The sequence below is a fragment of the Bos mutus genome, chromosome 24, assembly GCF_027580195.1.
Source record: "Bos mutus isolate GX-2022 chromosome 24, NWIPB_WYAK_1.1, whole genome shotgun sequence".
In the NCBI taxonomy this organism is placed as follows: Eukaryota; Metazoa; Chordata; class Mammalia; order Artiodactyla; family Bovidae; genus Bos; species Bos mutus.
The window spans coordinates 37703690-37716488 of record NC_091640.1 but is presented as its reverse complement, the minus strand read 5'-3'; the positions used below and the strand labels follow the sequence as shown (position 1 = coordinate 37716488).

The 12799-nt window shown below is 43.3% G+C and overlaps 1 protein-coding gene across 2 annotated transcripts in view; it reads left to right on the top strand.

Annotated features, from left to right (window-relative positions):
- The window catches only part of DLGAP1 (DLG associated protein 1), a 678150-nt gene that overhangs the window by 648179 nt on the left and 17172 nt on the right, over positions 1 to 12799 (top strand). For both annotated transcript variants that reach the window (XM_070361550.1, XM_070361551.1), the window contains one exon: positions 8087 to 8508. In XM_070361550.1, coding sequence (XP_070217651.1) covers positions 8087 to 8508 — 422 coding nt within the window. The remainder of the gene's footprint in view (positions 1 to 8086; positions 8509 to 12799) is intronic.

Here is a 12799-nt window from a genome sequence, read left to right as displayed (position 1 = left end):
CAGGTTCCAGTCTCCTGTCCCCATCCCAACTCAACTACATTTTATAAGGTTAGGTATTTGTGATGTATTTTTTAACAATTTATAAAGCAATCATCTTTGGTCTTCACAACTGAAAGGGTTAAGGGGAGCTGAAAGCTTCAAAATCGTGTGCTTTGGGGTTATTTATTAACATTGTCAAAATGACAAATGGACATGCACAGAGAAAAGCTACTGGTCTCACAGCAATTTTCTGCCAAGAAAACTCCAGAATGTTATTTTCCTAGTGTATGTGTATTTACTATTTCCTCCTATGTCTTTGTAAACTACTTCTTAACTGGCTGGCCTCTTTATCTGGAGATTGTCCAAGTGAGAGACAGTTACTGAAAAGACTATTTACTGTCAGAGCCAAGGGAACTAGAGGAGAAAACTTATCCCAGAATAAATGGAGAGTAAGTCATTTTGTGGCCTTTTCCTCCCTCATCAACTCCCCGATCCCCACCATTTCCTTGTTAAATACGTGAGGCTAGATAACAGTGAATGTCCAAGGCAGTCAGTCAGTCAGTTCAGTCGCTCAGTTGTGTCCTACTCTTTGCGACCCCATGGACTGCAGCATACCAGGCTTCCCTGTCCATCACCAACTCCCAGAGGTTGCTCAAACTCATGTCCATCGAGTTGGTGATGCCATCCAACCATCTCATCCTCTGTCGTCCCCTTCTCCTCCTGCCTTCAATCTTGCCCAGCATCAGGGTCTTTTCCAATGAGTCAGTGCTTCCCATCAGGTGGCCAAAGGATTGAAGTTTCAGCTTCAGCCTCAGCCTTCCAATGAATATTCAGGTCTGATTTCCTTTAGGATTGACTGGTTAGATCTCCTTGCAACACAAGGGACTCTCAAGAGTCTTCTCCAACACCACAGTTTAAAATCATCAGTTGTTCGGCACTCAAGCTTTCTTTGTGGTCCAACTCTCACATCCATACATGACTACTGGAAAAACGGACCTTTGTTGGCAAAGTAATGTCTCTGCTTTTTAATATGCTGTCTGGTCCAGGGCAGGATGTGCGTATTTGGAGGTGTGTGTATGCAAAGGAAAACAAGATCTTTCATCTATATTTCATTTATGGTATGGGAATGGGAGCAGATGGATTTGAATAATAGCCTCTGGCCTTTCTTATCCCCACTTGGTGGAACCATCTCCTTCTTTCCTTGTAACACAGAGACCCTCCAGGACACACTTAATGTTTAAGGGAGGAAATGATGACATTAAAATGTGCTTGTAGGGAGTTCCCTAGCAGTCCAGTGGATAGGACTCGTTGCTTTCACTGCCAGGGCCCTGGGTTCTATCGCTGGTAGGGGAACTTAGATCCTGCAAGCCATGCTGAGCAGCAAGGGAAAAAAAAAGTGCTTGTGAATGACACCTGCCATTTCAGCAGGTTTCTGAACACACAGATTGAACACAAGTGTGGAAGGAAAGCTTGAGTGCCCATGATGGGACCTGTTTCCTATTTCTAGAAATCAATGCCTGCTTTTGTTCCTTCACCAAAATTACCTCTATTCCTATACAGTTCTGAGTTTTTAACATCTCCCTTGCTTCACATGTTAAAGCTTCACAGGTTAAAGCCTCAAACTGGCAGGAACAAGCCTGTGGGAAAGAAGCATTGTTCTCTCTTTAAACACTGTGTCAACTGCTACAAAAGACCTCTTTTGATTGTGACTGACTTAAATATGTAAACATTTGGGCTTGCAGCGATTTGGGCCTTTTTGACTAAGCAGGATGTTAAAAACAAAAAGCCAAAATTGAGGCAGCATCTTCTGACAGCCTCTTCAAGGACCAGAGACTTGGCAAGACCTTTGGTAGTCAGAAACCAGCACCTGCCAACCCAGAGGCTTTGGATCAATCCAACTGCTCTCAGCTTCCCTGGAGGACGGCACAGACGAGCACCCACCCTCCCTATTATACTCAACAATCTCTTTTCTTTGCCAAGTTAACAATACTATGGCCTAGCCAAATAGTTCCTTCAGGTACACCTGAGTTCTAAAGGTGTGGCATTCATGCACTGCAGATTTCAAAAGCCTGGAAACTGGCATAATTCTTTATATGCCTCATACATTTTTTCTTCCTTCCTTCTCTTTTTCATTTTTTCCTTCCTGCCCATCCTCCTCCTTCCTCTTCCCTCATCTTTCTCTTTCTTCCTTTTTACATGCTTTCCAAGATAATTTACTTTGCAAAAAGAAAAATTACCAACTGACTCACAAGCCAGTGGCCCCCATTTGACCCCATAACAGGATTCAGTGAAAGACAACTGTAAGTGAGACTTCTCAGGCTTTTGTTCATTACCTGGGGTCAGGAGCCAACAAATGACCTAATATTCTCGCTGCGGAGGGAAAGTTGTTCCTTCTGGGGCACTACAGTCAGCTCAAGGATGTTTTGTTGAGGCTTCCAACTAAGGTTCCCTTGGCGACAGCCCATCAAGGATACAGAACCTGCCCAGCTGGTACTAACAGGAGAATGGCAACAAGCTGGGCCCTCACAGACACTATCAGCTGATACCAAGCCCACTCTCATCATCACCATTCCCTCCCTTTTACTTGACACATGTGTTACAATTATTTGGCCTAGAGTGAGTCTTCGTGTAGAAAACCTATTCTAATATTCTTTGCTTAAAGAGAGCTTTGGGCAAAAGGATGATGAATGTGGAGGGTTTTAAATGACCAATGGATGCTTGTGTTGAGTAGTTTTAAAATCTGTCAATAGCACTGTGCTAACCACATTCAAATGGGGAGCAGGACACTTCCACTGAATTTGTGAACAAGGGCTACATTACCCATAGGTTCCTCTGTGCTCCATTCTAACTGGGAAGCTGGTCTGACAGAAAGACTGAATCTCTTTGTTAGGGTGTCTTAATTCTTCATCTCAATCTCATCACCTCCCTCACCATCCTTTCCACCTGTCTTTTATGTAAGGAGACATCTTGGATTTTTACATCGGTTAAGTACCATTTCCCAAAACACCAAGATTCTGAACTTTTGAAGGACGGTATCTCCAAATTCCTTGTGTATTCAGCCTTTTACAGGAGGTACAGGAAAAAATGTGTAAAGAAGAAAGAACAGCATAGGACTCGCGTTTCTCTCTTTGAAACTAGATTTAGTCCTGAAAGGTAACTTTTACGTGGATAGGACCCATGGAGTACAGGATTCTGTAACAGGTGTGACTGAGTATCCCTATAAGTTTTGACTTGTTGTTATTCAGTCGCTCAGTCATATCCAACTCTTTTTGACCCCATGGACTGCAGCACGCCAGTCTCCTCTGTCCTCCACTATCACCTGGAGTTTGTTCAAATTCTTGTCCATTGAGTCGGTGATGCCATGCAACCATCTCATTCTCTGCCATCCTCTTCTCCTTTTGCCTTCAATCTTTCCCAGCATCAGGGTCTTTTCCAGTGAGTCGGCTCTTCACATCAGGTGGCCAAAATATTGGAGCTTCAGCTTCAGCATCAGTCCTTCCAATGAATATTCAGGGTTGATTTCCTTTAGAGTTGACTGGTTAAACCTCCTTGCTGTCCAAAGGACTCTCAAGAGTCTTTTCTAGAACCACAATTCAAATGGATAAATGCTTCAGTGCTCAGCCTTCTTTATGGAGCAACTCTCACATCCATACATGACTACTGGGAAAACCATAGCTTTAATACAGACCTTTGTCTGCAAAGTGATATCTCGGCTTTTTAATACACTGTCTAGGCTTGTCACAGCTTTTCTTCCAAGGAGCAAGGGTCTTTATGATTTGTGTCTCAGATAACTGAACTTGGAGGAACAAAGCATGTGTGTTCTAAAGATATAAGACTGCTTAGTTTTTGTTGATGACTCATTTTGTTCAAATACACCTCCACCTGACAAGGGAGATGAGAATAAGCCTCCAATATTTCCCATCTATTTCTTGATTTGTAATCTGCTGAACAGAAAAGTGGTGGGAGAGGGACAGAAAATCCTCTCATCAGACAGATAAACTTGTTTCATAGAAAGAGCACAAAGCAACAGCAGAGGTGAATGCTCACAAGTGTCGTTCCTCCTCCCTTCAGAACAGACACAGTATCCTGTCCCGTACTGGATGGTTCAGTCTTTGGTTTCATTGTTTTTCAATCCCTTGGCCAGAATATCAGTCAGTTCATTTCAGAATTTGTAATTATTACACATTTTGCCTTTAGGGCATGAAGGACCAAGGAAGTTTCAAGACTGGAAACTGTCTTGAAGCCACTGGGTTCAGCTTTTAGGTTTTTACCATCCACCAGCAACTGATCCATTCTTTTCGAAAACACAGAAATAAATCCAGTGACTCCTTCTGTGTTCCTATCAAACTTTTAAACAACAACTTGATCACACCCTTCGCCCAGAGGACACTCAGCACATGAAAGACATAAAGTGTTTCACAGAGCAGAACATTCTTTGAAAACTCTGGGTGGAATAAAGTGCTCGTTTAAGGAACTTAATTGAGAGAAGCAGTGCAACCCGGAGAGGGCTGCCTGAGTTCAAAGGCACCGCTTTTAATCCCAAACCATTTTAATTTTACCTTTCTTTCTTTCTGGGTGACTAACCTGCAAACTTCCACTCATCTCCTGCCAAGTCATTTTTCTTAAGAAGGTGGATACTTTACAGGATTCATAGCCAGGAGCCCTCTATCAGGAATGCTGGTGGTACGGATTTGGATAGATAAAAAGAGGCATGAGGAAAGTGGGTCTCTGTGATTTGCGTGCGCGGCAGACTCTGTCTCTGGCAAGTTTGCTCCAGTTGGAAACAATAAGGCGCTGGGCCTTCCTTGAGTCTGGAAATGTTATGCCTCTGGCAGCCCATGATCTTGGAAAGTGGAGCCAAGTGTTTTCATAGTCGGGATTTTGTGTCAGTGGAACAGGCAGGATGTCAACTGTTGGGAGGAAAGTCATCCAATTCACACACGTGCAGCTGGAGAGACAGCTCAGCTTCAGATGTCATTTAACATGTTGGCGGGTGAGCAAGAAGGCGGCAGAAGTGGCCTCCTAAAGCCAAGAAACTGCTGACTTTTGGGAGAATCACAGTGGCAGAATGATTCTTGTTTTCACAGAGAGTACCAGAAAGGACATTCTTTCAGACTTTCACACTGGGCAGTTTTTCCTGTGACCCATTTCAGAGTTAAGTGTGAGTTGCTCAGTCGTGTCCGACTCTCTGCGATCTCATGGGCTATAGAATACCAGGTTCCTCTGTCCATGGGATTCTCTGGGCAAGAATACTGGAGTGGGTTGCCATTCTCTTCTCCAGAGCATCTTCACAATCCAAGAATTGAACCTAGGTCTCCTGCATTGCAGGCAGATTTTTTACCATCTGAACCACCTATAAAATCACCATGCCTGATACCTTCCACAGAAGTAACTTTTTTTTTAACTTTTTATCTTGTTTTACGGTATAGCCGATTAACAATGTTGTGATAGGTTCTAGTTTCAGGTAAACACCAGAGGGACTCAGCCGTGTGTGTGTGTTAGTTGTTCAGTCATGTCCAACTCTTTGCTACCCCAGACTGTAGCCCTTCAGGCTCCTCTGTCCATGGAATTCTCCAGAACTATTGGAGTGGGTTGCCAATTCCTTTCAGGTGGTCAGCAAAGGGACTCAGCCATACATATACATGTATACATTCTCTCCCAAATTTGCTTCCCATCCAGGCTGCCACATAACATTGAGCAGAGTTCCCTGTGCTATACAGTAGGTCCTTGTAGGTGATTTATTTTATATGCAGCAGTGTGTACATGTTGACTCCAAACTCCCTAACTATCCCTCCCTCCCATCCTTCCCCACTGGCAACCACAAGTTCATCTTTAAGTCTATAAGTCTGTTTCTGTTTTGTAAATAAGTTCATCTGATTCGTTTCTTTTTAGATCCTGCATATAAGGCATGTCACACAATATTTCTTCTTCTCTGACTACAGAAGTAACTTCTTGAAAACAGCAAACAGTGAGATGGACCGGCTTTTTTTAGCTGGCCTATCCTCATAAAATGAATGGCGAGCATCACATTTTTTTATTATTGTGATCATCCTAATAATGAACACATATCAATTGTGCAGTCATTTTCTTGGTATTTATTCTCTAGGGGGGAAATGGACTGATTGAGATGATTATACTTTTTCCTTTTTGTGACTTCCAGTCTGTTCATTCTTTATTTTTGAGGGACTAGCATACTGGTGTTAACTGGCTCTTACAGAGTTTCCAGGGGAGTTAAGAAAAAAACATATTATCTGGTTTATTAAATGTTGTATGGACCTTACTGCACTCTCCTTTAAGGCTGGCACTATTGAATGTTAACTGAAAATCAACTGGCAAATAAACCATTGTAATATGGCATAATTATGAACCAGCCAAGAAAATACACCACTTCATACCCATTAGAACAGCTACTATAGAAAAAGTCAGAAAATCAGTGTTGGCAAGGATGTGGAGAAATTAAAAACTGTGCATTTCTGGTTGTAATATAAAATGGTACGGCTGCTAGGGAAAACAGAATTACCACATAATTCAACAATTCTGCTTCTGGGTATGTAACCCAGAACAAATGAAAGCAGAATCTTGAAGATATATTTGTACACCCATGTTCATAGAATTATTCACAATAGCCACAAAGTGGAACAAAGCCAAGTGTTTATCAATGGATTAAAAAATGAATACAGTGTGGTATATACATATAATGGGACATTATTCAGCCTTAAATGGGAAGGGAATTCTGACACATGCTACAATATGGATGAACTTTGAAGACACCATGCTAAGTGAAATAAGCCAGCGACCAAAAGACAAATACTGTATAATTCTACTTACATGAGGGACTGAAAATAATCAAATTTAGAGAGACGAAACGTGCCATCATGGCTGCTAGAGGCTGGAGGGAAGGGAGGTGGGGTGAGGAGTTGTTTAATGGGTACAGAGTTTCAGTTGGGAAAGATGTAAAAGTTCTGGAGGGGGATGGTGGTGATGGCTGCCCAACCATGGAAACGAACTTAACCCCACTGAATCATATACTTGAAAGTTGTTAGTCAATTTTATGTTATGTATATTTCTTCAGAATAAAAAATATTAGATCAGGAAGTTACCTTAAAAACTAAGTATCAAGTGGGGTAACAGACACCTGATGCTGCCTTCTATAAACTCTTATATCTTGTTAAATTGTCATTTCCTGTCTGCTCTTGGAGCCAGGGAAACTTTCCAGAGTTGTTTTAAATTACTTCAGACCCAGGCCTTCCCCTGCCCCTTGTTTGAGAAAGAATTTGCTACTTCCCTGTCCTTCCCCACCCCTCTCACCTTCCATCCGTCCTCACCTCGCTGTAGGTGTCTTGAGCCATTTGGCTGAGAAACACCGATTGCATGGATGTCCATACAAAATGCTGTTATCAAGTTGTCTTGTATTTTATTTCGGGAGAAAGACCTTGGAGGGGACATTAAAGGCACAGGGAAAGATGATACTGGAGAACTCTAGATCTGAGCTGATTTTGCCCCAAAGGCTTTGTACCAAATTATCACTATGACCAGATGATCAACAGAAGAATTACCAGGGAAAGGAGCTTTAATTTTAAGAGAAGCTTAATGGCATTTTAGTTTGTCTTCAGGTAAGAGCTATCCCTGGGAAATGTGGTTATGCAGGATTCAAGATAGTCTTGGTCCACGCTGGGTTGGGTTCCCTTCCCCGCCCCGCCCGCCCCACCTTGTTTCAAAGAAAATTACAGCAAAGCAAGATATAACTGAATTGTTTCCTTACCCCTCACCAAGTTTACTGATCACTGTATGTAAGGATCCAAGCCATGGCAGACTGGGGCAGAAGGTGGACCCTGGATATCGATCTGGCTTTGAGAGCTGGTGCCTGTTGGTCCACTTCTAAACCTTCTCCAAATACGATTTCACATTCCGTCCATATTGACCAGAGAGGAGGGATCGTGTTCTTTACACTAGAGCTATGGCGACTGATGCGCTGGCCTCCAGGGACTACCTCCACAGATGGAGAGGATGAGACTGCCCGCTCCCTCCTGGCACACCCATGAAGAAAAGCAGAACGTGGTTTTGCTTCAAGGAACACCCTTAACTAATTCGTCTCTATCCCTCCAAGTTTCCGCAGGTTCACTCGCTCCAACAGTGTGACGACGGCCGTGCAGGCCGACCTGGACTTCCACGACAACCTGGAAAACTCTTTGGAGTCGATAGAGGACAATTCGTGCCCCGGCCCGGTGGCCAGACAGTTCTCCCGGGATGCCAGCACCTCCACCGTCAGCATCCAGGGCTCAGGAAACCATTACCACGCCTGCGCGGTCGATGAGGACTTCGACGCGGACTTCGATCCTTCCATTCTGCCGCCCCCGGACCCCTGGATTGACTCAATCACCGAAGACCCCCTGGAGGCCGTGCAGAGATCAGTGTGCCACCGGGACGGCCACTGGTTTCTGAAGCTTCTCCAGGCGGAGCGGGACCGCATGGAAGGCTGGTGCCAGCAGATGGAGAGAGAAGAGCGGGAGAACAACCTTCCTGAGGAGAGTAAGTGCGGCGCCGCATATGCGCTTGCGCAAACGCCTGGAGCTCTGGGCGGGGCATGGGGCGGGGCATCCAGGATGGGGCGGGGCGGGGACACTTTCTTCCTTCCTTCCGGTTGCGCCGAGCTGCTCATGTAGTTGTCTCAGTTTCTGTAGCTCTGCGTCTAGGATTTTCGGCTCTGGACGATGGTGAGGTGCCCTGAGGCTTCTGAATGGTTCCTCTTTCCCCAAGACGCTCTCCCATTGGTGTTGCTCCTCAGGGAAGGAACAGTAATTCTAACTAGTTTAAAGATCCCCAGCTAGGCATCCTTTGGGTATTTATAATCTTCCAAATGTACTACTTTCACTAACATACAAGATTGAAACGAGGCTGGTCGTGTCTAGGCCGGTAGACGCCACGCTTATTGACAGTCTTAGCCCTGCTTAGCCCGCGCTTTCCTTCTTAGATTTAGGCAAATCTTAAGCTGCTAAAACAAGTAACACATTTCAATAGATTAAATAAATATAAAGGATGGATAAATTAAATAAATAATGGAGGCCCCAGACACCGTTCTTTTCAAACTTGGCCTTTCAACAACAATCCTTGTTAACAGTTGACAAAGAAGTTACCAGATGTCCACAGTCCTGAGACATGTTTTGTACATTTCCAAAAACTGTGAAATTTTTGGAAAATAGTTTATAATCAGTGTGTATATCAATGCTGCATGTTTATTTCCCTGTGAAAAACGATTATTGAATGAACAGTGGATCTTCCTACTGATAATATATTTGAATCAGGGAAAATCAGTGGTAGGCATCTAAGCCTGCCTTCATTTTGGGGTGGGAACCACCTGGAAGAGTATTGTCACGATGTGGCTTTTTAGATTTGTCTTTTAAGTCATCATTTAACTTTTTATCATGAAAATCTTAGAACAGGTACAAAAGTAGAGCGTTTATTATAATACCCCCCCCATCTGCCTATCACCCAGTTCAATGAGTGGCCAGTCTCAGCTTCTCCCATGTTGTCATCATTTTTGCCAGAGGATCTTAAGGAAAATCCAAGACATCTCGTCGATTCACTGTGCATCTCTGATAAGGACTTTTTTTTTTTTTTAAATAACCAATCATGTATTATCATCCCTAACAAAAACAATAATTTCTTAATAATGAGATCTAGAGCTTTCTGTAAATCATGTTCAGTTAACTTACTAAGTAAACCAAGCTAACTGTGTCAGGGAGCAGTGAGCTTTCCATAAGGGAAGTATTTTTATGAGAATGGAGACTGCAAAATAACAGTTCACAGGTTGCAGGATTTCTGCTCTGGATCTTGCTCTCAGCTCTTCTCTGCTCTTTCCTCCTCCAGACCCCTATCCACCCACTGACTAGCTTATTTGTTCCCTTTCAGAGCAGGTTAGAAAACCCATCAATATGTTTCTGTAATGTTCCTTTTGTTCTTTCATGATGAGTGCAAACAACTTAGCAGTGGAAAAGCAAACCTCCTTGACACTTGCCCCAACGGTCCGTGTCACTGCATGCTCACCTGGGTGTGGATCCACAGAGAACATGCTCTGTGCCCTGGTGACAGGGTTATGAAGCAACACCTAATAGCGGTGGGTGGGGGCAGGTTTCAATAAGAAAGTCTTCTATGTGTATATATATGCGTGCTCAGTCATGTCTGACTCTCTTCAACCCTTTGGATTGTAGCCCGCCAGGCTCTTCTGTCCGTGGGATTCTCCTGGCAAGAATACTGTAGTGGGTTGCCATTTCCTCCTCCAGGGAAACTTCCCAATTCAGAGATTGAACCCATGTCTCCTACATCTCCTACACTATTAGACAGGTTCTTTACCAACTGAGCTACTGGGAAGCCAAGAAAGTCTTAGCAGTTGCATTTTCTTATTCTCCTTTCCCCTTATGAGCAAACTCAAAGCCTAGTAAGCTTTACTGGGATATGGTAAACTTGCCCACATCTAAGGACCAGTGGCCTCGGGTGCCCTGCTCAACAGGGCAAGCTGTTTTGCAGATTTCAGGTCATTCATTGGATTGATTCACACTTGTTCTAGCTTCCCCCAGTTAACTTCCAGTATGACCTGGGAAGCTGTTCATGTGGTGTTTTCTTTTCATCTTTTCTTCCCATCTGAGACTAGATCTATTTCTCGCAACCCAGCTTTATAATGATGCATGAGGATAGCCAATGTATAAAGATTTAGGAGAATCTTCCTTGACACTTACATAGCTGGTAAGTGTAAGTTATGAAAACAAGTCAATGTATTTTGATACAAGCATATGTATTTGAAAGGTGAAAATCATGCCAGAAAATCAGACTCTCATCCTGTGTTTGGGATGGAAGAGAAGTGTATTTGTATCTTGAACATGAAGGAACTGCTCATTCATTCACTGTTCCAGAATGTTTACTTCAGATGCTATTTAAAATATTAATTTATTAAAAAATAAAGTAAAATATTGATTTATAAACAGGACTTATAAACCTATTCCATATGAAAATATTTTGTTATAACAAGATTGTCCTAATAATAATTTGCTCTTTGTACATGAAGGTACTGCTTGTCTTACCATTAAGAAGCCATACATCTTAAGGACGTTTTCTTTAGAATAGTGATTTTTTTAGCTCTACCTCTATTTTACAAGGTTGCTGCCTGGGGACGGGGTGGGGGAGGTGTGAGGGTCATGGCTGCAGAACAAGCAAAGATAACTAAGCATGGGAGTGGTTTTGGTGCTTTGCTTTAAAGCAGTCAACTGAATAATCTTAGATGGCAAGTATGCAATGAGACCTGTTTCAGTGGGGAGTGAGTTTCCCTTTGTAGTTTGAAATATATTTCGATATCAGAGCCCCCTTTTCCTAGTTTAAAAAACATACACCCAACACCAATAAAATAACAGGAATAACAGCGAAGCTTTTTAATAAGGGCTCAGAGTTCTGTCTCCTCAGTCCCTGGAACGATGTCCCTCCTTACCAACCAAAAAGTTCCTCAGATTTCTCGAGTTCAGTTGGAAAACCAATCGTCTATAGTGAAAAGTCCAAATTATTAATTTTTCGAAATATTGTTTTAGAACTTTAGATCAAACAGCTAACACAAAGTTCAGAGGTAAATGCCTTTAATTTTGGTTTTTTAAATGTACTAAAGTGATTCAAATTAGAAATGTCTAAGGACTGCAAGGAGATCCAACCAGTCCATTCTAAAGGAGATCAGTCCTGGGTGTTCTTTGGAAGGAATGATGCGAAAGCTGAAACTCCAGTTCTTTGGCCACCTCGTCGAAGAGTGGACTCGTTGGAAAAGACTCTGATGCTGGGAGGGATCGGGGGCAGGAGGAAAAGGGGACGACAGAGGATGAGATGGCTGGATGGCATCACCGACTCGATGGCCGTGAGTTTGAGTGAATTCCGGGAGTTGGTGATGGACAGGGAGGCCTGGCGTGCTGCAATTCATGGGGTCGCAAAGAGTCGGACACGACTGAGCGACTGAACTGAATGTCTGTTCATATAAGCCCATCTAGCCTACAAAAAAGGCTCCTCCTTCAGCTTGAGCCTCACCTTCTAGAAGTCTTTGCAGAATGCACCACCTTGGGCTGAACTGGGTGCTTCTGTAATAGCCGTACATTTGTCTGCCAGGTATTTCCAACATTATTTGATGATAATCTATGTATCTCTCTCCTCGACTGAAAAGTGAGGTCTGAGGACAGAAATTGTTCTTGTCTCATTCATCTTCATATCCCCGTCCCTCTGACAGTTCTTGACATATAACGGGGGATCGGTGAATACGTATTTGAATCCTGAAACTATTTTGGAAATTCTGTTTTACAGAAGTGTTTTCTTTAGCCAAACCTTTCTTCCTAAGTAGCTTACAAAATATTCAACAAGTAACTCGCTGCTATTGTTGCCCAAAGCTGGAAGGGGCAGCGCCTGGCAAAGTGGGGAGTCCTGCTGATCAGAACAGGGATCCGGTAGACAGATATGAACACCTAGTACCAAAAGGCTGGAAAGGACTTGTGTGTCTGTCAGTTGCCTGGACTAGATGAACCCGCATGTCCCTTCTAGTTCTTGGGACGAGATTCTACTCACAAGCACCTGAAGGCTTTCTTTGTCTTTCATGCTCTGGGATGTATGAAATGGAAACTCCTACCCACTAGCGTACCAGAATTCTAAACAGCACAGAGGAGCATGCACATGCGCAGTCAGTTGCCAATTTCAAATGAGGCTAATGGAAATTGCTGAGGATCTGACCAGAGAACAGGGAGAAAGCGAGAATACGAGCTCATGAAAGAATATCCATCTTGTCCTCACAGTCCCCGGGGCCCGT